This window comes from Ictalurus furcatus, chromosome 8 (assembly GCF_023375685.1).
Source record: "Ictalurus furcatus strain D&B chromosome 8, Billie_1.0, whole genome shotgun sequence".
Classification (NCBI taxonomy): Eukaryota; Metazoa; Chordata; class Actinopteri; order Siluriformes; family Ictaluridae; genus Ictalurus; species Ictalurus furcatus.
The window spans coordinates 30,200,825-30,224,806 of record NC_071262.1 but is presented as its reverse complement, the minus strand read 5'-3'; the positions used below and the strand labels follow the sequence as shown (position 1 = coordinate 30,224,806).

The 23,982-nt window shown below is 39.5% G+C and overlaps 2 protein-coding genes across 2 annotated transcripts; one reads left to right on the top strand and one right to left on the bottom strand.

Annotated features, from left to right (window-relative positions):
- Positions 1–191: 191 nt before the first annotated feature.
- tomm5 (translocase of outer mitochondrial membrane 5 homolog (yeast)) lies at positions 192–1,563 on the bottom strand. The gene is made up of 2 exons (XM_053631981.1): positions 1,310–1,563; positions 192–578 (listed from the first exon to the last, which is right to left on the bottom strand). The coding sequence occupies exons 1-2, from the start codon at positions 1,428–1,430 to the stop codon at positions 544–546; spliced, it is 156 nt and encodes a 51-aa protein (XP_053487956.1). The 5' UTR covers positions 1,431–1,563; the 3' UTR covers positions 192–543.
- A 219-nt stretch (positions 1,564–1,782) lies between these two features.
- si:dkey-109l4.3 (uncharacterized protein LOC559137 homolog) lies at positions 1,783–5,028 on the top strand. The gene is made up of 4 exons (XM_053631980.1): positions 1,783–2,082; positions 2,997–3,188; positions 3,450–3,532; positions 4,062–5,028. The coding sequence occupies exons 1-4, from the start codon at positions 1,902–1,904 to the stop codon at positions 4,098–4,100; spliced, it is 495 nt and encodes a 164-aa protein (XP_053487955.1). The 5' UTR covers positions 1,783–1,901; the 3' UTR covers positions 4,101–5,028.
- The last annotated feature ends 18,954 nt before the right edge of the window (positions 5,029–23,982 follow it).

Here is a 23,982-nt window from a genome sequence, read left to right as displayed (position 1 = left end):
TTAATAAAAATAAATAAAAAGCACCAGGTACCGTAAATAAAGGTTGTACTATGTTATGATATTCTGCTATGTGAATTGGCGCATGTTTAATGAATTATTAACTCCGTTTTTATACTTTTAGGTATTTCTAAAAGAAAAAACGAACACAAAACATTTCTAACAGATTAATTAAATGCTCCACATCCACACGCTGACGGACAAACTTTGAAATTTATTCACATTCTGCTTCGTTTTTAATACAAAAGAACACGTGCGTCTAGAGAGAGTCGAATACATTAAAGATTTATGGTTCAGTCCGGGTCACATGATCAATACACAGCTGTGTGTGTCGTGTCGTCACATCTGTACTGATAGACCGCCACGGACATGACACGACGCCACAGCGCATACGCACGGGGTTAAATTAAAGTACGTTCAGCTTCATCCAGGAAATAAACATGCAGCATGATGAGGGTGAGGATGATGAAGGACAGCGCTGCAAACAGGTGAAGCGAGACGACGTTCCATGAGTTCAGGTGCAGATTTAGAGTTGAGTCTACGTCCTCAGATGCTGTCCAACTTCTTCAGGACATACGGAGCTGAAACATACAAACACATGCAAACGCTCAGTGCTTTTGGTATTCACTGTGTACGCTATAAGGCCAAAAGTATGTGCGCCCCCGACCATCACACCCATATGCGTTTCTTCCTCAAACCGTTAGCACAAAGTCAGAAACACAGTTGTACAGATCGTCTCTGTGTGCTGTAGTATTACAGTTTCCCTTCGCTGGAACTGAGAGACTCAAACCTGTTCCATCATGTCACTGTGCACAAAGTCGAGCTCCATGAAGACGTGGTGTGTGAAGGATGGAAGAAGGTTGAAGAACTCGAGTGTCCTGCACAGAACCCTGACCTCGACCCTACTGAACACCTTTAGGATGAACTGGAACTGGATCTCCTCACATCAACATCAGCACCTGACCTCAACCTCACTAATATACTCGTAGCTGAATGATCACTAATCCCCACAGCCACGCCCCAAAATCTAGTGGAAATCCTTCCCAGAAGAGTGGAGGAGGTTCTTATAACAGTAAACACAGGGGGAATAAATCTGGAATGAGATGTTCAACAAGGACATATGGGTGTGATGATCGGGGTGCACATACTTTTGACAATATAGTGTAAATGGAAGTTCACTTAGAAGTTCTCAGAACACGTCTTGGTCACACCAGGACTTCTTTAGAAATATTAATTATTCTTATTATTATTACAACTCGGAATGACTCCAGATGTTCTGAATGACACACAACCTTCACACTTGGACACTTACTGACTCTCAGAAGAGCGACATAAATGAGGAAATTTCTCACGGATGAGATCACATCCTCTCGCATTTTCCTCTTCATCTCCTCCGGGTCTAATTTGGGTCCCAAACCTTCGAGTTTAAACATTATTCAAGCTTAAATGTTGGATTTATTTGTTATCCTTGAATCAGCGGCAAAGATACACCGATGCTTCCACGCCTTCCGGGTTCGCAGTGCGCATGCGCAGTTTGCGCTTCACGGTAGGACCACTAGGTCCGTCGTTTTTGACGTTCAGATATATGCCTGATCTTAAAAAAAAACAAACACTTTGCCTAAAAAAAAAAAAAAAGTTATCTTCCCAAGATTGATCATTTAATTAGTAATTTAATTCAGTAGGTCCTTTAACCACGATATATCGTGGATATCGTGTTAATGAAAAAACGTACACAAATGTTGACATTTAATCAGGCAGTAACATAGGGCATCGCTGTATCGCGGTTCGGCTTTGATTTTGAAAGGCAACAACAACAATAAAAACCTATTTTGTTTATAATTAATTAAAATATAACTTACAGCATTACGACATAATCTTACTGTGATTGATGTGCAGCTTTAAACATGGAGCTCTGCGGGTTACAGTCCTCCAGTAACGGACACACACATGTGCAGGAATGGCATCATGAAACATCTGCAGGATTTTTACCCCCGAAACGCAAAAGATCTGATTTAACAAACATGACTGGAGACAGATGTGACGGTGCATCTGCTTTTCCTGCTAAAGAAACAGCCAAAAACCACAGTAAGTGCTGATCAATCATGCATGTACTGTAGAACAGCATTCATCCACTTATCCAGATAATGCAACAGGTTTTTGTGCAAGTCTGGAGAAGCTTCATCAGAAGTACATTTCATACTTGTGCATTTTTGCACTTTTTTTCTGATATACAACTATTAAGGAATTACAGGAATTCATCCATGTTTATCTCTTCCCATCTCATCTCATCTCATCTCATCTCATCTCGTCTTATCTCGTCTTAGACTCAAGACGGTGAGGATTTATCTTTAGACATTTCCTTATTTTCTGCAATACACATCACGCACTTTCTCTGGTTTATTCATTCCATTATCCACCTTCAGTAAGCGCTTTATCCTGGTCAGGGTCTCACTGAATCCGGGATCTTTTTTTTTTTTTTTTTTTTGATCGTAGAATTTTTATTGGAAATTGTACACATTATAACACCCCACCCAACAACCCCAACAAAACAACCATAGCCAAAACCAAAAGAAAGGGGGACACAAAAGACAATAGCAAACAAACATTCTAAGAGAATCCGGGATCTTTCCCGGGAACGCTGCGGGTGAGACGGGAATACGCCCTGATTGGGACGTCGGTTCGTCTCAGAGCACTACATGCGCACATTTGCGATTTAATTATAGGCGGTCTATCTCCTGGCATGATTTTGGGAAGTTGGAGGAAACCAGAGAGGACACGTGAGAACGTTTGAAACTCCTCTATGGGATCGGACCTGAGACCCGGTCATCACCGTGATGCTCTTTCATACGGATAATGACTTATAAAACCGACCAAATACACCAAAGTATTTAAAAGGTTTATTTTTAAAGAGGGAAGAGCACATGCAAACATCGTCTCCTGAGCATCCTCATCTCAGCCTTATCGTCTCTGTGTGTGTGTGTGTGTGTGTGTGTGTTTAGGCCGTTTTGTGCGGATCGACGGTCAGAGAGGTGTGTATTACTCCGAGAGCTTTGAACCGAACGGAAGCACTCTGTACCTCCCTGTCTGCGGAACCGTGCTCGCCAACATGCACAAATACGAACAGATCAGCTTCGAGCAAGGCTGCTTCTGCATCGGCGACGAAACCGGAGGCTTCCGGCAAAGAGTGCAAGGTAAAGACGTAAAATACTACAGAGGAGATTCGTTAATAATCTGTTATTACAGACACAGGGGGAAATACATATGTTGTAGTGTCTGTAGTAGATCAGAACGTTAAGGAAAAGTCCAGCAGACTTCTTGTAAAGGAGTAGGAACATCGACATGCTGGTCTATTTTCACTACAGTTTTTGTGGGGTGTGCATGAGAGAGAGAGAGAGAGAGAGAGAGAGAGAGAGGTAAAAAGCAGATTCCCTTGTTTATATGATGACACACAGGTCAGGCTCTTCACTGCTGGAGATACAGTAAAGACGTCAGGAAGCTCTTCATCGCCCTGTCGTACTTCTTCACGAACTGTGACGTAAGTGAAGTGTTAAAAGCGTAAGATGATTTTTAACACATCTCAGAGACAGATCTTTGTGATAATGTTCAACACATTACAACTCTTTCATTTCATATCGTGATATAGGCGTGGGCGATATTATCACATCACATCACGATACTCTTTTTTCTGATACACAATACGTATCGCAGTGTATAGCTTTGCTCTAAAACCAAAAAAAGCTGAATTTGATGATACCTTTCTTTAATGTGTAGAAATACAAATTATTATTATTATTTTTTTAATCTAAATCTAATCTAAATCTAATCTATTTAAAATATTTTTTAACAAGATAGAACATTTGTAAAAACTTTTTTTTGTAATTGATATAAAAATATTTTTCTGCTGCTTTAAGGAATAATTTTTCCGGGGATTTAAGATCGGAATCGTGACATGATCGATCACGATGTTGATGTTGTATCATCATATCGCCCAGCCCTGTTCTGATATACGTTTTCTACTTATATAATGTCTTGCTAAATGGTTGCTCTTTTTTACGTTCCTGCAGGTATTTCAGGAGGTTCTGAGCTCTCTCGAGTGTTTGTAAAGAGGACACACACACACACACACACACACACACACACACACTGAACATATCTCCTAATTGACTATGTTTCATTTTTGGCTGCTCTAAATTGTTGAACAAAATCACGTTTGTCGTTTATCCGGTTTCTGATCTTCTTTTTTTCTTTCTTTTTTTAACTATAGACCAGTATTTTAGAGAACTCCCTGTTGTTTATGTGGATTGTAGAATAAAGTGCGTTTTCCTACAGATTGAGTTAAAGCGCCTCACTTTCTGCATGTGAACGTGAAGCCGGACCGCACAATCTCTCGAAATCCTCACAAGACGATAAGTATGCGGGGAGGTGGGGTGGGGGGGGGGGCAAAACTTTTGCAGTGGCCCTTTGTGACACTTTCCATTGCATCTTACCGTTATATAAAACTTTAAGACACAAATTCTGCACAGTATATTCTGATAGAATTGTAATTAATCGTATTTTTATGTGTATTATCTGCAAAGTGAACCTTGTGAGATTTTGGGGTCTGTAGTATTGTTTATAACGGGCCTCTGTGATCATCTGTTATTTTATTTTTTACCCTTTTTTTTATTGTGTATTTTTTTAAAATAAAATAAAGTGTATTAACACAAATGTAACGTCTCTGAATCTAATTCTTATTAAAAACAACAACAACAAAATTTATATATAAATATTTTTGTTACTAATTTGATTCTGTTTAATTTCTATTCTGTTATCCAAATTTCACTAATTACGGCATGAATGATTGTTTGTAAACAGTCGTTTATTTTCTGAGACGCTTAAACACACACTTCACACACTAGTCATTATGTACAGTACTAAAGCCAAATAGTCAGGTTTCGCTTCCTGAATATGTTTTGACTTTTATATTATATAAAATATGCACAATACACACTTCGCAATTAATTTAATAAATAATCATTTAATAACGCTGGAATAATATAGAAATGGAATGAAATGGACTTTATAGGTTATACAGTATATCAGGAGGGGATTAGTCAGAGTCAGAGAAACAACCAAGTGGCCTACGGTAATGCTGAACAGGATGCTACCATCAGCACGCTTCACCACACTGGCATTAACGGTGGTCTCTTCCTGCCAAATTTAATGCCGAAAAGTTCCGTTTCGGTCTCGCTACCATGTTTACAAATGTTCTGTGAAGTGACCGGGTTGTGGATGTCGTGTCACAGCTTCTGTGGATCTCTCGAGCTCCTTCAGAGTTATCCTCGGTCTCATGGTTGCTTCTCTGACTAATCCCCTCTGTGTTTTTTTTTTTTTTTCATAATGGAATTTAATGTCACACACATTCACGGTCGACTTCATTCAGCTCACTTTGCTGAATTCCGCCGAAGTTTTACGGCAATGTGGGGGTGAATACTTACGCCATCACAATGTTTACTTTTTTTTTTTTAAATTTGTAAACAATTTAACAATTAATCAAATCAATTTATTGCTTACGTTCTCCTGCTTCAGTATTCTGGGATATTCTGCGTAGATTCCTGAAATATAATCCCAGTTTCAGTTCCAGGTTATACTGTAACACTACAAAATGTGGGAAAGTTCAAGGGGGTGAATACTTATGCAAGCCTAATGGAGGAAAATGAGCTTGAAATGTATCTTGGTAATATTTTTAATAATAGAATGATGCAAACCGAATAAACGTTAAGAATATTACTCACAAAAGGCATCTTTAATGGGAGAAAATAAAAATGCCTTATATGATTTTAAATGAACACAGACGTTCTTCAGATCCATTAGACGCAATTAGCCTTGACTTCAGATCCATAAATCGAGGTGGTAATTTCCCCCACAGCTGTCAGTTTTAGATGGACTGCAGGTGCGTCTCTAATTCTCCCGAGTCGTTAACGTACACTGTGTAATCGACATCGTTATTATTATTATCTTTACATTTATTTTGAAATTAATTCCTGACCAGAATAATGCAGATCATTAATTAGGGTTTACTGTTGATCATTTAGGGTTTGCTGTGGAATTTGAGATGTGGTTCATCTGTAATGTATGGTTTTGTCCACAAGATGGCGGTAAATCATTTTGAAGGTGTGAGGAGAAATTATGACTACAAATCGTTGTGACATGTCGAATTAGCTTTATTCAGCTTCCTTTCACACATGAATGCTGCCAAATGGGTCGTTTTTTATTGTGCATGTGTTTCTGTATTAACAGAAAGTGATCCTCGATATATTTTCTAGTCCGCTCTTGTCTTTCTGGGGTTTTTTTTTTCTCTCTTTCTGAGTTGCAGTACTCACTACAGAGAACCCACTTCATTAGCGATGGCCGACACCTCAGTGCGCCTTCTGAAGTGACAGGATTGGACTTCCTCTCTAGTCCACTCTCTGTCTCTCTCACTACTTCTTTTCCAAATCAACACTAGCAGCCACCTGACCACACAATCTGTAGTGCCCTGCTGCTCCCTACTCGCTGGCAGGAGAACTGACGATCCCTAAACCCCAGATCTCTATCTCCGAGGACTCGTGCATGCTGGAGTTTGTGATGACCTGCTGCGAGCAGATGAGCCCACCATGTCCCTATAGGTCTTTATAAAAAGAAAGAAAAGTGGAGTTTATTTTTAAGCGCTATTGAAAACCCTGGCAACATCGCTCAGAGGCATCATTAAAATCGACACAAGACACCAAGGATTTGACCTTGAGGTTCATGCTGTGTGTCTGTCCTCCCTAGATGATATGATTCATATAGAGCTGTTTTGATGCGATAAAAATTCTGTGACAGTGTGATTCAGTGATAATGTGATTCAGTGACAATGTGATTCAGTGATGCAGTGTGATTCAGTGATACAATGTGATTCAGTGACAGTGTGACTCAGGAACAGTATGATTCAGTGACAGTGAGATTCAGTGATACAGTGTTATTCAGTGACAGTGTGATTCAGTGATGCAGTGTGATTCAGTGACAGTGTGAATCAGGAACAGTGTGATGCAGTGATATAGTGTGATTCAGTGACAGTGTGAATCAGGAACAGTGTGATTCAATGATACAGTGTGATTTAGTGATGCAGTGTAATTCAGTGATGCAGTGTGATTCAGTGACAGTGTGATTCAGTGATTCATTGACAGTGTGAATCAGGAACAGTGTGATTCAATGATACAGTGTGATTCAGTGATGCAGTGTGATTCAGTGATGCAGTGTGATTCAGTGATACAGTGTGATTCAGTGATATAGTGTGATTCAGTGATTCAATGATACAGCATGATTCAGTGATACAGTGTGATTCAGTGACAGTGTGAATCAGGAACAGTGTGATTCACTGATACAGTGTGATTCAGTGATATAGTGTGATTCAGTGATTCAATGATACAGCGTGATTCAGTGATACAGTGTGATTCAGTGACAGTGTGAATCAGGAACAGTGTGATTCAGTGATACAGTGTGATTCAGTGATATAGTGTGATTCAGTGATTCAATGATACAGCGTGATTCAGTGATACACTGTGATTCAGTGACAGTGTGAATCAGGAACAGTGTGATTCAGTAACAGTGTGATTTAGTGATGCAGTGTGATTTAGTGATGCAGTGTGATTCAGTGATACAGTGTGATTCAGTGATTCAATGACACAGTGTGATTCAGTGATACAGTGTGATTCGGTGATTCAATGATACAGCGTGATTCAGTGACAGTGTGATTCAGTAACATTGTGATTCAGTGATACAGTGTGATTCAATAATACAGTGTGATTCTGTGATTCAGTGATTCATTGATACAGTGTGATTCAGTGATACAGTGTGATTCGGTGATTCAATGATACAGTATGATTCAGTGACACAGTGTGATTCAGTAACATTGTGATTCAGTGATACAGTTTGCTTAAGTGATACAGTGCGATACAGTGACAGTGTGTTACAATAAATTTGTGCTCATAAATTTACACACCCCTTGCAGAATCTACATAATGGTAATAAAAAAGAGGGATCATAAAAATTGTATTTAGATTTTTTGGTGCAGTCCTGAATAAGCTATATAACACAACAGTTGTTTACATATAGTCCACAGACACAATAATAACTGAATTTCCACAAATTTTCAACCAGTTCAACCAGTTCAAAAGTTTATACACGCTTAATTATTAATACTGCTTGTCGTTACCTGGATGATCAACGACTGTTCTTGTGTTTTGTGATAGTTGTTCACGAGACCCTTGTTTGTCCTGAGCAGTTAAACTGCCCACTGTTCTTCAGAAAAATCCTCCTGGTCCTGCACATTGTTTATTTTTCTTCTGCATATTTTACCTCCTTCACCGGGACTGATAAATCCTGAGACCACACATCTTTTACCTCCTTCACAGGAATAAATAAATGCAAAGGCCACAACTCCTTTATCCCCTTTGGGGGCACTATAAATGCTGAGGCCATGAACCTAGCATCTATCCACTGTGTTTACATGCACAACATAATAATAAATAAATAAATAAATAAAATCTGATTTTGCCAGTAGTCTGATCAACGCATACAGTATGTGTGCAATTGGACGACATCACAGCAACACTGACTGAAGGTTTTAACACATCACTTTAGTAGTAGAATGTAAATGGTACACCACATACACTGCATGACCAACTGAATAATCTGATAGCTGCTTAAATCAGATAATGATCGGATGATCAGTCTTCATGTTATGCATGTTTATGACTTTTTGACATTGTAGATTATGATGTCATGGTGGCGTAGTTTGTAATGTCAGGTAACTGTGGTTATAGGAGAAGACTGTATAGTCTTCTCCTATAACGCCTGATGAGGTTGGAGAATACATGGCGAGGGATCTGAGAGCATTCCTCCATACAGAACCTCTCCAGATCCTTCACATTTGGAGGTCCACGCTGGTGGACTCTCCTCTTCAGTTCACCCCACAGGTTTTCTATGGGGTTCAGGTCAGGGGACTGGGATGGTCATGGCAGGACCTTGATTTTGTGGTCAGTAAACCATTTCTGTGTTGATTTTGATGATGTTTTGGATCATTGTCCTGCTGGAAGATCCAACCACGGCCCGTTTGAAGCTTTCTGGCAGAGGCAGTCAGGTTTTCATTTAATATCTGTTGATATTTGATAGAGGCTATGATGCCATGTATCCTAACAAAATGTCCAGGTCCTCTGGCAGAAAAACAGCCCAAAACATTAAAGATCCACCTCCATATTTAACCGTGGGCATGAGGTACTTTTCCATATGGCTACCTCTCTGTGTGCTCCAAAAGCACCTCTGGTGTTTATTACCAAAAAGCTCTATTCTGGTTTCATCTGCCCATAGACCCCGATCCCATTTGAAGTTCCAGTAGTGTCTGCACACTGAAGACGCTCGAGTTTGTTTTTGGATGAGAGTAGAGGCTTTTTTCTTCAAACCCTTCCAAACAGCTTGTGGTGATGTAGGTGACTTCAGATTGTAGTTTTGGAGACTTTCTGACCCCAAGACACAACTAACTTCTGCAGTTCTCCAGCTGTGATCCTTGGAGATGTTTTATCCACTCGAACCGTCCTCTTCACAGTGCGTTGAGACGATATAGACACACGTCCAATTCCAGGTCCATTCATAACATTTCCAGTGGACTGGAACTTCTTAATTATTGCCCTGATGGTGGAAATGGGCGTTTTCAATGCTTGTGCTATTTTCTTATAGACACTTCCCATTGTGTGAAGCTCAACAACCTTTTGCCGCACATCACAGCTATATTCCTCGCTCTTACCCACTGTTATGAATGACTAAGGGAATTTGGCTTGTGTGTTACCTCATATTTATACCCCTGTGAAACAGGAAGTCATGGTTGAACACTTTCCTGTTCCTAGTCACCCAGGTGTACTGAAAAAATGTAAAATATCAACGGGAATATACTTCAAATATATTTTTCTCATATGAATTCATAGAAGTGCCAATAATTGTTGCACACCTATATTTAACAAAGATTGTTTTAACAAACAATGTGTTTTAACAAAGAGTATTTTTGTGAATTTTTTTAAACAAAAGATCAAAAGGTTAAACAATAAATACAATTTTTCACAGCCTTCTTTACTCATATTTAACAAGGGTGCCAATAATAGTGGAGGACGCTGTATGTGGAACCCTTAAGGGTTCTTCAGACGTCCCTCGTTAAGCCGAGGACTCCTTTGACTCCGAATTCTTGTGAAAATATTATGTAGGCTGAAAATTCAGTCTACATGGTTAGTGTGTGATTATGGTCGTGTGTATGTGTTGTGTGTGTGTGTGTGTGTGTGTGTGTGTGTGTGTGTGTGTGTGTGTGTGTGTGTGCGCGCACCATATTCCTGTCATAGAGGAGGAAAATGGTCACACGATTACCAGATCGTTATCACGACGCAGCCTGTGGGCGTTGAGATCCTGAGATGTGCACACGTTTCACCCAGATTTACATCTGAGGAGGATTTTTTTTCCCGCCAATTAGCCTCGCTTACCTCACCTCAGCGTGAAAAGATAAGGCGTCGGCGTAAACACACAGCGCGTCTGCGCTACGCTTCTCTTCAGGTCCCAACAAAGGAAGTGTATCAGGGACCCTGAGTCTGGGTTTATGTGAATAATAATGAAATAAAACCTGGGATTAGTGCTTCTGTGCATGCGTTACGTTTTGAAGATACAGCCTTAAGAATTCACTTCTGCCTTCTGTGCAATTTATATTAATCATCAGTCAAGTGGAGCGTGGGTATAAAGTGAAATTTCGATAACAGCGAAGGCCAGCGGTACGCCGCATTGAGCCGTCCCTTCGTTTTTGATTACTCCCATTTTCTTTCTGCTCTCCTGATTGAGGCTCGGCGTGTGCCGATATTACGGACTTTAACGGTTGATCTGATTTCGCCGGCTGTGTCTCTGAAGCTTCATTATAGAAGTGCGCAGGGGTAGAGCGAGTCAACCGAGGCTGATGAACACTTATCACGGCTTCATTATGTTATCCTGATGTCTCGAGTGAAATAACCGATAAAGGAGACGAGCTAAAATGGATGCACAGAACATTATGTGTATTAATACGACTACGACTACTCTACTACTACTAATAAACTTTCGCTCGTCATGAGCTCTGATAGCGTTGTTTTGATATCTGAACTCAGGGCTTTTCCTCCTGTTTCCAAATCGCCGTATACGTAGGAGTGGGTATAAATCATTGAGCGATGGTGGAAAGTATCATAGAGTCAAACATAGCACAAAATGTATGAGATTACAATTCCTATTACTGCATTTTCCAGACTATATGATATGTTGCAGAGTTTTTAAAACCCATGAATGCACAAACCACCGTTCCGTCATCGCACGTTGTTGCCATATGGCAACAATTACATTTGACCGTTTAACAGAATATTCAAAATGTATAAACTCGTTTAAATGACAAAAAAAAAACCCCAAATCAACGTTCACTTAGCTCAGATAGTGTTTATTTTTTTCCTTTAAGTAGTTTTGCCTAAATATTGAAAAACATTATTAAATTTGATCAATTTTTATGATCTTTACTATACCATATGATTGCAGAAAATGAAGTGCAAACATCACTTCCTGGTCATGTGACATGGCATTTTTTTACTATGCCATGTGAACGCAGAAAATGAAGTGCAAACATCACTTCCTGGTCATGTGACATGGCATTTTTTTACTATGCCATGTGAACGCAGAAAATGAAGTGCAAACATCACTTCCTGGTCATGTGACATGGCATTTTTTGTCATGTCAAGGTTAAAAGACACCTTTTTCCCCAATTACACAGGAAAACATTAGTTTTGTATTATCGCCCATCAAAAGAATGGAGAAAAATCCACTGTCGCCGTACAGCAACACCACGCACTAAAGGGTTAAACAAAGCACGCGTGTTTAGTAACCCGAAGAATATTTGATAAAACTATTTAAGGGCGGTGTACATGTGTTAGTGCTACATGACACCTACATGTAGCTCTTCGAACTCCACACTTAATCAAAGGTTGTGGTGTTTTAGTCTTGCCAAGAATATTTGGTAATGCTACTCGAGGCCAGTGTTCATAATGCTACGTGACAGTTATATATAATCCCTTTATGTCACTCGAAGGATAGAATATAGTACGTATAGCTGTGTATCTCTATGTAGCCCTTAAATAAATTTATGTGATCTTTCCACAAAATGTTTTTAGCGAACACACTCGAAACACACTCACTCGGATATTAATCATGAGATCGTATTCCGACTACAAGATGAATCACGCGCTCGTTTCTCATAGCTCTCACATCAACATCAGACGTCTGACTGCGTGAACGCTAAATATTTCTAAACCCATCAATTCCGCCGCTTAGTCTTTTTCACAGGTTTCTTCCGGCGCTAAACACGTCGCTAGTTAAAAGCCAAAAGGCATTTATTGCTCACAGCATCAGTCTAAATGAGGACATTTCATCAGAACGACAGATTTTTGGAGTTGCAGGTTGGAATTTCTCCAGCTCTGAGGTGCCAAAATCAAACCTGAGAAACTTCTGTCTCACTGGCAGATAAATATCACTTGTGCTTAATTAAGAGCTGGAAAGAGAGAACGTTTAGTCGTTTCATATCTGTTCATTTTTAATCCCACTTTACAGATGAACAGAACTCTTTAACATCTGAGCTGTTGGTGTGTAGAGCTCGTGATGAATCATCTGCGTATTCGGATTCAGACTCGTGCTCAATTGCGTCCTTCTGTAGGTTTACTGCCGAACGCGAGATGCACACGCACGCTAATAATAACGGTGCGTTCAAGTCGTGTCGGAATGATCGTATTTACGACTTGAGCACACATGAACGCCGCCACGAAGCTGTGATTACGAGTGGGAATTTCTCTGAGCTCCGTGATTCCGAGTTGGGGGCGTGTCCGTAAGAAAACACGATGGAATCAACGGATTTAGTTGCAGAGTCTGTAGGTGACGGTAAATTTGTTGACGTAATATTTACTCGTCTCGGATGTGTTTGGTATACGCAGCGAGTTAATGAAATTCAAGCAAACTGCTTAACATTTAAGCACCTACAGGAGAGAGATGGTTTGATTCGCAACACTGGACGGGAATTTTTCAAATAAAAATAGCGTTTGTTGATAGAGAACATCAGTTCCCCTGGGATCCTGGGATTCTGACAACTTTCTAGAAGTGGAGTTAAAAAACCTTGCTGTATTTTTTTTTGTGTTAATTAAGAGAAGGTGCACCTCCATCGCGCTCCGACCAAAGCGACCTGAACGCACCTGACGTCGTAATTACGACTTCCCAACTCGTAAATACGAATTTCCCAGAATGCACAGACGGCCAGCGGTCTTGTTACGGCACAGTAATTCCAAAGAAAGCAGTCGACTAATCGTCTTTTCCACAGTTAAAGCAAAAGCATTTCAGGACGTGGCTATTTTTTGGTTGTTTTATTAGTGCAGCAAAGAAACACACGTGCTACACGTTATATTTCCAGTTTCTATTGTAGGCGGCTGTGGATCAGGTGGTAGAGCGGGTTGCCTACTAATCGTAGGGTTGGCGGTTCGATTCCAGGCCCACATGACTCCACGTGCTAAAGTGTCCTTGGACAAGACGCTGAACCCCAAGTTGCTCCCGATGGCAAGCCAGTGCAACGGCATGGCAGCTCTGCTACCATTGGTGTGTGAGTGTGAGTGTGAATGAGAACCAGTGTAACCTCTAAGGTTAAAAAAGTGCTATATAAGTGCAGACCATTTACCATGTGCGGAATAATAAATCCGTGAATCACGGGACACTATTCGAGGACAAACCAATTTTTTAAATGCTCTCCGGCGACTCAGCTGAAATTCGGAAACTCCTTATACGTGGTTTCATGATGGACGGAGGATGCGATTTCTACAGCAGCGTCTGGGATGTTTTTCCGACTACAAGTCAGGATCGGCTTAAGTGAATTAGCATGCGCCGTGGTTTTGACTCTAAACTAGCCGGATAGCGATGTGCAACCCGTGGCTCACACGGAAGAATTTACTCTGCCACAGTGCATGGACATTATTTCGCTTTAAACGACGAGAAAAATAATAATCGGAGGAATTCCTTCGGGAGTGGTGGAAAAATAGTTCCCTGTAACCCTTCATTCCTGTCGTTTAGACTCTTATACAGGAACTGATCATGATGATCATTATGATTATTATGATTATGACCTGTCATGTTGCTCAGGGGTCCGTGCTTTTCTCAGTTATTATACAATCTTGAGTGTGCTGTATTAATACAAGCAATTATTAATAGCACAATTATAACGAGTGTTTACATCCGAGAACGTCATTAGCATTCAGCTCTGAATGTTCTCTTCTTACACGGCCGTTACTGTCCTCTTAAGACATTCCAGCGGCTGTTTTTATAGTTTTAAGTGAAAAATAAAGAGTATCCTGTCAATAAGGGCTTCGTTGACAGATAAGCTAAGCTAACCTCCGCTGGTTGGCTGAGATAAGCTAATTCAATTCGCTAATATTTGTCTAGTGTTAGCTAAAAGATAACGCTGTTTACAGCTTTGTAGTTGTAAGGAAAAGATTAAGATTATGACGAGTATTTTGTCCGTACTCATTTTCCATCCTTGTATTTTTATTGATAAATTAAGCTAACTGCTAGTGGGTGACCGAGATAAGCTAATTCCTTGGAGGTTTTTTTGTTTTTTTTTTGCTAACCTTAAAAGAAATGTTTGGATCAGATCTCAGAAAAAAAAAATATGAAGAAGAAAGAAAGAGACATACTTGTTGTGAGCTTGGACATGGTGTCTTCTAGTGCAATAGCATTAGCAAAACATGACTGCCTTGTGAGGCATGGCTTTAAGCTGAGCCTTCAGATTCTACACACACACACACACGAGTCTTCACAGGTTCTCACAGGAACCTTTGATTAGCATACAGAACCACTGAGACGGAAAGGTACAGTAGATGCCTCACTAGGTTCATGCTGGACTTATTCCCTCCTTCTGACTGGGAAAAATGTTCACCTCAAGTTCTGCGTGGGAATTACAAGTCGGAGTTTTGGAAGCTTTCCAACAGCATTGATTATTATTTTGTGACTAAAGCCAGAAATGAAGCATTTGACTACATAAACAAGATGCGTTTCAGAGGAAACAAAATCACAAAATAGGAATTTAAGTGATGTCATCCTATCCAGGATTCACTGTAACCCTGAGCAGGATCAAGTGCTTAATGAAGACGAAAGAATGAATGAATGAAAGAATATATATTTTAGTTTATGCTAACATATACTGTAGTATGAACACAGCTATATGCTTATGCTCGCTAACGTTAGATAAAAACGACAACCGCTATGTTTATATAGTAAACAAACTGGCAATGCCTGAACACGCTCATGTTGGAATAATGGGAAGTTTTCCACGGCGTAAACCGTAGAACGGACGACTTTACAGAATTTACAGAGGCTCGGCTAAATTCACCGAAGCCCCGCCCCAGACTGTCATACTGGTAGATATATATAATATATATATAATGACATATATAACAAAATATTCTTGTAAGAAGCAAAATTCTCTTCCACATTGTTTTATTATAATCTCAAAACGTGAAACGTCAGATAAGTTTGACTATATTCAAAATATTCTCACTTCACATCACTGTCCTTCTCTACGGAATCCCGTTTCGTCAACTGAGCGGAAAAAAATTTAAAAAAGGAATTTTTTTTAAGGACCGCAATGTTATTTCTCGCAACTGTGACTTCACATCGGACAATTTTGACTTTATTTCTCACGATTACGAGTTTACAATCTCACAATTCCGACTTAAATTCAAGTAAATTAAAGTACCTTTTTATTTATTTATTTATTTTCCTCCGTGGCAGAAATGGGTTTTCATTCTTATCCTGTGGTAACGATCTCGAATCTAATTGGTTTCATAGACATAATTGTGCAACCGTAATCGTAACTATAAACATATAATAAGTACGACGTGTGAGTCATTAATGTATCATAAAAAAAAAGCTAAATTACTGCGGTGTAAGAGGAATAAAACACTTCCGGATGTGATGTTATAGGAAAATAATCAAAAGTCAGGGTAGTAACAGTAAATCCACTCTATCGCACCAACCCGCCAACATTCCTTACGTATCAGATGTATGTCTGGAAAACAGGAAAACCCTGTCAGCTTCAACTCGTGACACTTTTATATGATATGGGGATTAAATTAATCCATAAAACAACAGGAGATGATATCTCAGCTTCTTTACACATTACAGTCTGGTTCTCATGCTACAGTACCAGCGGTGATTAGAGCAAAAATCGGATCGGATTTGGATTTGGGAAGCTGTGCTGTAGATTAATGGATGAATATCGCTCAGTTTATTCCAGTTATTGTACGGGAATGTCCTTATCTGAGTTCAGCACAGGCGACTCCTGGCAGCATATCAGCGTAATGAAGGCAGCTCCTGCTATGAATTCATTCATAGATCATCTTGCCTCCTTTATTAAAGACTGACTGGGCGGGCTGCCTCTTCCAGCCTCTTTGATTAATGTCTCCTCGGAAAAACGGCATCAGTTAGGACCGGAGCGCTATCTGGTATTTGTCTTTACAAGATTGTATCGACTTTTGTGAGCCCATGCAGAAAATGAACTGTCATGTGCGTAACCGGTCGCAGAATGAACGCCATTAATACATCTGGACTTCTTCAGTACCAAAACACGGCTTCCAAAACTCCAGTCCGAATAAGAGAGATGCCTTTATATCGATCTGTAGTTTTTGGTTGGGGTAAAGGTTTTGTAGCTGTGATGATGCAGCAGATAGAGATATTTTTTTGGGGGGGGTGGGGGTGGGTAAAATGTGAACGATGTCATTTACACCAGATATTTAAATTATTTACAGATGTGGGATGTTGTAACATATTCGTATCAGTATATGTAAATGTTAAATAATTAGAGTAAAATATGGTCGACAAACAAGGCGAAATTTTTGAAACATGAAAATCAGCATTATTTTATTATATGATAAAGTCTATATCCATTATACACATTAATTCTGTCAGAACTGCTGTTACGGACAATTAATCACAATTAATTAATCTGACCAGTCAGAATCCAGAATTCAGCTGCACATATATATATATATATATATACATCCTGATACTTTGGCTTGTAGAAAACTTTTTAAAATGTCTACTTTGTACTTGAGTGAAAAAAATATGACATGACTTTCCATCTAAAGCATTTATATTTGTCTGCGACAGAGTCCCAGTATCGGAAAGTATTTAAAGTGTATTTCTTCACGCTTTAACAGTCAACACTGCGAGCCGAGCACTAACTCGTTAATTCGTTTTGAATTAGAGTCTGGTACGAGAACGTCTTGTTTAAATGTGGAACTGCAGGAGAGCGGAGGATGGCCATTAATCTGAAAAATGTACTTTGAGTCCACCCCCGCCATGCACAGACACACACACACACACACACACACACACACACACACACACACACACAGAGACGGAAATAGGTGCAGCCAAAGGTTGAATGCGTATGAATATATATATATTATTTTTGTTAGCTCAGAGGTTTATATCGACGTGCAAGCGTAGGCCTTTCCTAGGTTTCATTTAAACTTGCAAGTATTAGCCTTTTATATGAACTTCTCAGCGGTCGATTTTAACGTGTCTGACATACGACGACTTTATCTTCGGAAACTAGAGCCAAACCCAGAGAGGTTTTTAAGGGTTGTTCAGATTTGCATAAGATATTCCACGTACTATAAAGCAATTCTTGCCGTATCTGCAGCGCCCCCTAGCTCACTCCTTACCACTACCACTGTACCACATATAATGTCCTGATAATGTTGTATAACATTGCACTGAATATAGATTGCACTATTTATTGCCTTTTCCTTAAGTCACAGGAGTTTAAGCTCATTTTATGCGTCCATATCCTAATTTTCGGCCTCTTTATTGCTCCATTGGCTGTGATAAATGTGCTCAGAAAGGGCCATTAACTCATAATTAGAGGAAAAACATGAACAGAAACGGAAAGACTGTGAAGCTCGTGAGGTTGTGTGTGAAATATCAGTCCGCATCACTGGTGAGTGTTTTCACACATTCTCTCACGCTCCATCAGTAGTAATGAAGGGCTGGATTTCCCGGTTTCACTGCAGGGTGATGCGAGGCTCATCAGACTCCATCATCTGGCCGCTCTCTGTAATTAGTTTATCTGTGTTGGCCTCGTTACTGTGTGTAGCCCACAGAGTGCCGTGCTGCAAATCTGTCTTATTTGCCAAAGATAATGAGGTCCGAGTGGCACCGGGATGGTGCTGGTAATCTGCAGGAACATCACACTTGTTGTTTTATAAGTGATTAACTGACATGTCCATGCTAAAAAGGTCAGGCGTTTTCTCTGTGTGTGTTCTGTTGAAAGAATGTTAGCACTCATGGGTCTCTCGGCTTACTTAGCAACACAGAATCAGCCCTTTTCCTTATCACTTCCTGTTGATTTCCAGTCAATTCTATGACAATTTTAGCATTTGTTGCATTACATTGTGTTTTTTTTTTTTCCTCCATCATATCATCATATGAGATCATTTTGTGTGCACTTATACATATTACACATATTGGTTAACCATAATCAAAACCACTTCTAATACAGCGTCGAAACTGAGACCCTCTCAATGAGCAGAACGTCCCCCGTCAGAACCGAATCTGCTCCAGATGCTGTACACGATGTCATAATTAAAAAAAAAAAACCTCCAACAAATATAACCGAAGAAACCCATTATCCCTGTATCTCATAAGCAAAAATCATCCCCAAATATTACCCCTTCAAATAAATTGCATTGTAACCAAGCCTTCCCTTCCAGTGCTTTGTTATAACCAGTACATATAACCAGTATATCCAAAACCCTACTCAGTGGAATACTTTATAACTCAAACGTCAAAACTGAAACCACTTTCAAAACTGAATCCCCTCCTGATTTTTGTATTATGAATGCATGTGTTTAAAATCTATTCAGGATCCAGTTCGGGGTGGAAGTGGAGTCTTTCATGCTATGTTCAATTCAATTCAGTTTTATTTATATAGCGCTTTTAACAACGGACATTGTCTCAAAGCAGCTTTATAGAAACATATAAACACAGGGTAGAGATTTTAAGCGTGTGAATTTATCCCTATTGAGCGAGCCGGTGGTGACGGTGGTGAGGAAAAACTCCCTGAGATGATATGAGGAAGAAACCTTGAGAGGAACCAGACTCAGAATGAAACCCGTCCTCATCTGGGGAACAACGGATAGTTTGAAAGTAAAAGAAAGTTCATTATGGTTTAATATGAAGTCTGTTTGTTGAACTAGTCCACTGTTCACTAAAGGAGACCTGAGTGTAAAACTGCATGTGGTAATTGCAGTCCTAAAGCCATCGCAGCAACCGTAGTCCCAGCAACCACAGCGAGAACGACCATGTGGAATTGAGGTCCAAAACCATTTCCATGGTACTTCAAGCGGTACCGTCCTCAGCGATCTCCAGGCTGCGCTGCTTGGGGTCATCCTCAGTGGCAGAACGTAGCCTCCAGTTGATAAGAGCTCCATCCAGAGGTAGGGCATCAGGATGGATCAGGCAGGTCCAGAGAGCAGAAAGGGTCAGGATCATGTTATATATACTGTCACAGACTACATTTCTGAAGTAAAATAGAACGTTTGTGATTTTCTCAGCCTTTTTGCCTGATTTGTGGTTAGAAAGCCTCAGCTTCTAAGAGTAAAGAGGCAGACACCTGATTAATTATTAACTCTCACCTCTGTACTGGGAATACAGCAGACCAGAATTCCAGTTTAATTATTCCTCATTCTTCTAATTCATGCACTGACTTCCTGCTTCGCCTGTTTATAATGCGTAACTGTAGTGTACGATATAGACACATGTACGGGTATTTGCATCATTTTTTAAACAGTGCTCATATTGAACCTGACCTGAATCTCAGCGCATGGTCGATTGCATGAATCACTAGGGCAAACATCTAGAGGCTAGCATAGTGCTAAATATTTTATTCCGCTCATGAATTATTGCCTCTGAGTGAGGCAAACGAAAAGAAAAATGGACATTTGGTAAGGGTGCATGCATAGTTTGAAATGATCAGGGTCAATGAAGTGTTTTCTTTATAGAGAGAGAGTTTATTATTATTATTATTATTATTATTATTATTATTCTTATAAACAACGATGTTTAATATATGTGATATCTCAGGCGATTTAAGGAAAACAAGAATAGAGAGGAACACCAGGGAGTAAAAGAGGAAACTGAGAAAAATATATAAGGTTAAAACCAAGCTAGTCCCATCAGAGATAGCAGACCTCTCTGTTGCGACCCCTAAGCTGGAAGAACGGATCGTTAGCGCTAAAAATGATTTACGAATATGACTTCATCGTATTAGGTTACCCATGTAAGTTTGCAATGAACATTTCTTATGACTTAACATTCCTGTCAGGTTAGCTCATGCTATCTATCTATCTATCTATCTATCTATCTATCTAGCATTAGTGGTGAAGATTATGAACATTTATGAATATGACATATATTATTATGACTTTAAAATCCTGTCAGGTTAGCCCATGTTAGCGAGCAGGCTAGATTTAACAGTGAAAATTATGAACATTTATGAATATGACTCGAAATTCCTGTCAGAAATCCTGTCAGAAATCCTGTCAGGTTAGCCCATGTTTGCAAGTAGGCTAGTAATAACAGTGAAAATTTTGAACAATTTATGAATATAACTTAAAATTCCTGTCAGAAATCCTGTTTGGTTAGCCCATGTTAGCGAGTAGGCTAGTTTTAAAAGTGAAAATTATGAACATTTATGAATATGACTTAAAAATCCTGTCAGAAATCATGTTAGGTTAGCTCATGTTAGCTAGTATTAGGCATTCATATGATAAAAAAAAAAATCTTGGCAGACCTCCTGTCAGGTGAGCTAATTTTAGCATGCTAGGCGAATGTTAACATTGAACATTTATGAATATTGATTAAAAATCCTGTGAGATTTACTCATGTTAGCATGGTAGGCTAGTGTTAATATTGAAAATGATGAACATTTATGACAATAACATAAAAATCCTGTTAGAAATCCTGTCAGGTTTGCTTATGCTAGCATTAGCCATCAATATTATGAACATTTATGATTACTTCTTAGAAGTCCTTTCAGAATTCCTTTCAGGTTAGTTCATGTCAGCTAGTTGTGTAGCATTAGCAGTGAATATTTTGAACATTTTTGATTATTACTTAATATCCTGTCAGAAATCCTGTCAGGTTAGCTCTTGATAGCAGTGAACATTTATGACGTAGATACGTACGAATGACAATAACTTCCCTTTTCCTAATTGAAGGCTTCCATATAGGGACTGGAAGACACCATTTGTGCTTCGTTTTTATGATAGCATAGTGTAGATTACAAAGTGTATAAAACACAGAATGTTAAGTTTGGCACTTTAAAAATCTGGTAAACAGTGTGATCTTTTCTTTTTTTTCTTCTTCTTCTAAAAAGCATCAGGACTGCGTTCAGAAGCATCTGGGCCTTTTCGGCTCGTGTTTGCTTTTCTCCCCATTTGCATTGCTCAACAGGAGCACCTGCTGCGCTTCCCCTCGGCTACACGTGTCCGCCGTTTCCTTTGAACACACTCCTAATCGCAGCAGCAGATAAAGAGCCACACACACGCACACACACACACACACACACACACACACACACACGCTGCGGCTATGCATTTTTAAATGAGCTTCCTCCACGGCGATGCCTTCAGGGGCTACGCGTCCACTTAGCCGCTGTGTCGTTAGGAATTAAATGAGCACGTTGCTGTTGTGCCGCTTCATCCATTTACACTTTAATTATGTGCAGAATGTTTGGGATTGAAAACCGTCACACGGCGGGACTCGGTCATGAAGAGAGTCCATCATGAAAATGTAAAAATGTAAAAACATTCATTTTCACTTCAGGTATAGCGATGGAAATATCATTTCTTGGGAAAGTTTGGCCCAATGTACCCCAAGAGGTTTCTTAAGGTTTCTTTAGTTTTACACTGGAGCACTTACAGCTACCACTTTAGCATTGTGCCATAATTATTACACTCACCTTACTCCAAGATTTTACTTCAAGATTTAGGCTAGCTTTATCACTGAAAAGTATAGACATTTACATATGATTATGCTTTAAAAATCTTAATCTGAGCAATAGATCGGAATTGAGCAATAAGGCTTGCAGTGTGAACGTAGCCTCAGTTAGCAGGCTAGCTTTAGCAGTGAAGATTATGAACATTTATGAATATGACTTAAAAATCCTGTCAACTTAGCTCATGTTAGCGAGTAGGCTAGTGTTTCAAGTGTTTAAAAGGATGAACATTTATGTATATGAACATTAAAAAAAAAATCATCTTAGCTAGTAGACTAGCTTTATTACTGAAAATTATGAACATTTATGTGTATGACTTAAAAAATCTTTTCGGGTTAGCTCATATTAGTTAGTAGGCTAGCTTTACCAGTGAAGATTATGAACATTTATGAATATGACAAAAAAAAAAAATCCTGTCAGAAATCCTGTTATGTTAGCTCATGTTAGCTAGTAGACCAGTGATAAAAATGAAAATGATTAACATTTATGCATGACTTAAAAATCGTGTCAGGTTAGCTCATATTAGTTAGTAGGCTTGCTTTACCAGTGAAGATTATGAGCAGTTGTGAATATGACTAAAAAAAAATCCTGTCAGAAATCCTGTTAGTTTGGCTATTGTTAATTATCTGCCTAGCATTAGCCATGAATATTATGAACCTTTATGCCCCTGACTTAAAAATCCTGTCAGGTTAGTCCATGTTTGCAAGTAGTCTAGTGTTAGCGATGAAAAGTATGAACATTTATGAATATGATTTACATATTCTGTCAGAAATCCTGTCAGGTTAGCTCTTGTTAGCTAGTACTTTGGTGTTAGCAGTGAAAATTAGAACTCCTGACAGAATTATTATCAGGGTAACTTATTTGAGTACAAGTACAAGTAATTAAAAAATATGGCTAGCAGCTTAGCATTGTGGAAGAATTATTACACACACTTGTTAGGCAGACGTTGTTTGGCTTTCAGATGTAGCGCTGTGATTGTTTTTAGCTCTGTATGGATTTAGTATTATAAGCTTTTGTTAGCAACTTCTTTAGCCTCATAGCTCCGACATCTGAAAAAAAAAACCCTGCAATCGTGCCAATATTACAGATTTTAAATGACTTGTAACAGTTGGATTGCTATCAAATCTAGAGTTGCCTCATCCAACAGGACACGACATAACAAATGCTTCCAAGAACTTTTTTTTTTCCCAAAATCACACGATCAGATGCTTTCTCTCGCTCCTGTCTCTGTGAATCTCCACCCACCCCAACAGACTTGCTGCGACTTCTTCTCCTCCTGTGCCATCTGTCTGATCTCTCACTCAAACAGCTCGAACTGCTCGGCCCTCTCCTCTCCCCCGAGTCTGGCACAGTCATCCATCATGCAGATAGATATCAGCTCCGGCTCTCGAGTCGCACCGAGCATGAGGAACCTCGTCCAAAACAATCGCGCGCTCGTCCTCGGCCAACAGCCACGAGCTGGAGCAGAAATACTATGACACAATTCCATAAGCAGTAACCCAAATGCAATTACACCTGCGAGATTGTTTATTTCTTATTACAAACACAGGAGAGACGCAGGCCATATATCATCAGAGTTGAGAAAAGCGGAGTGTGTAGCAGTGTTTGACCCTGATAACGTCACTCACATGCCTGATGTGCACTTTGCAAGTCCACTGAGGGAGGTTTTTTTTTTCTTTCAGGAAGTTTTCAGGACTTTGGACAGATGGAGAAGTAAAGGTACTAAAACAAGGAGATAACTTGTATATGAGTAAGCTTCTCGGACACGAACCAACGCGGCATGTCTACAATTTCAGTGTACTTCCTGTAGGTTCATGGGTTTTCAAACAGTTTCTTTGGATTTTGACCTC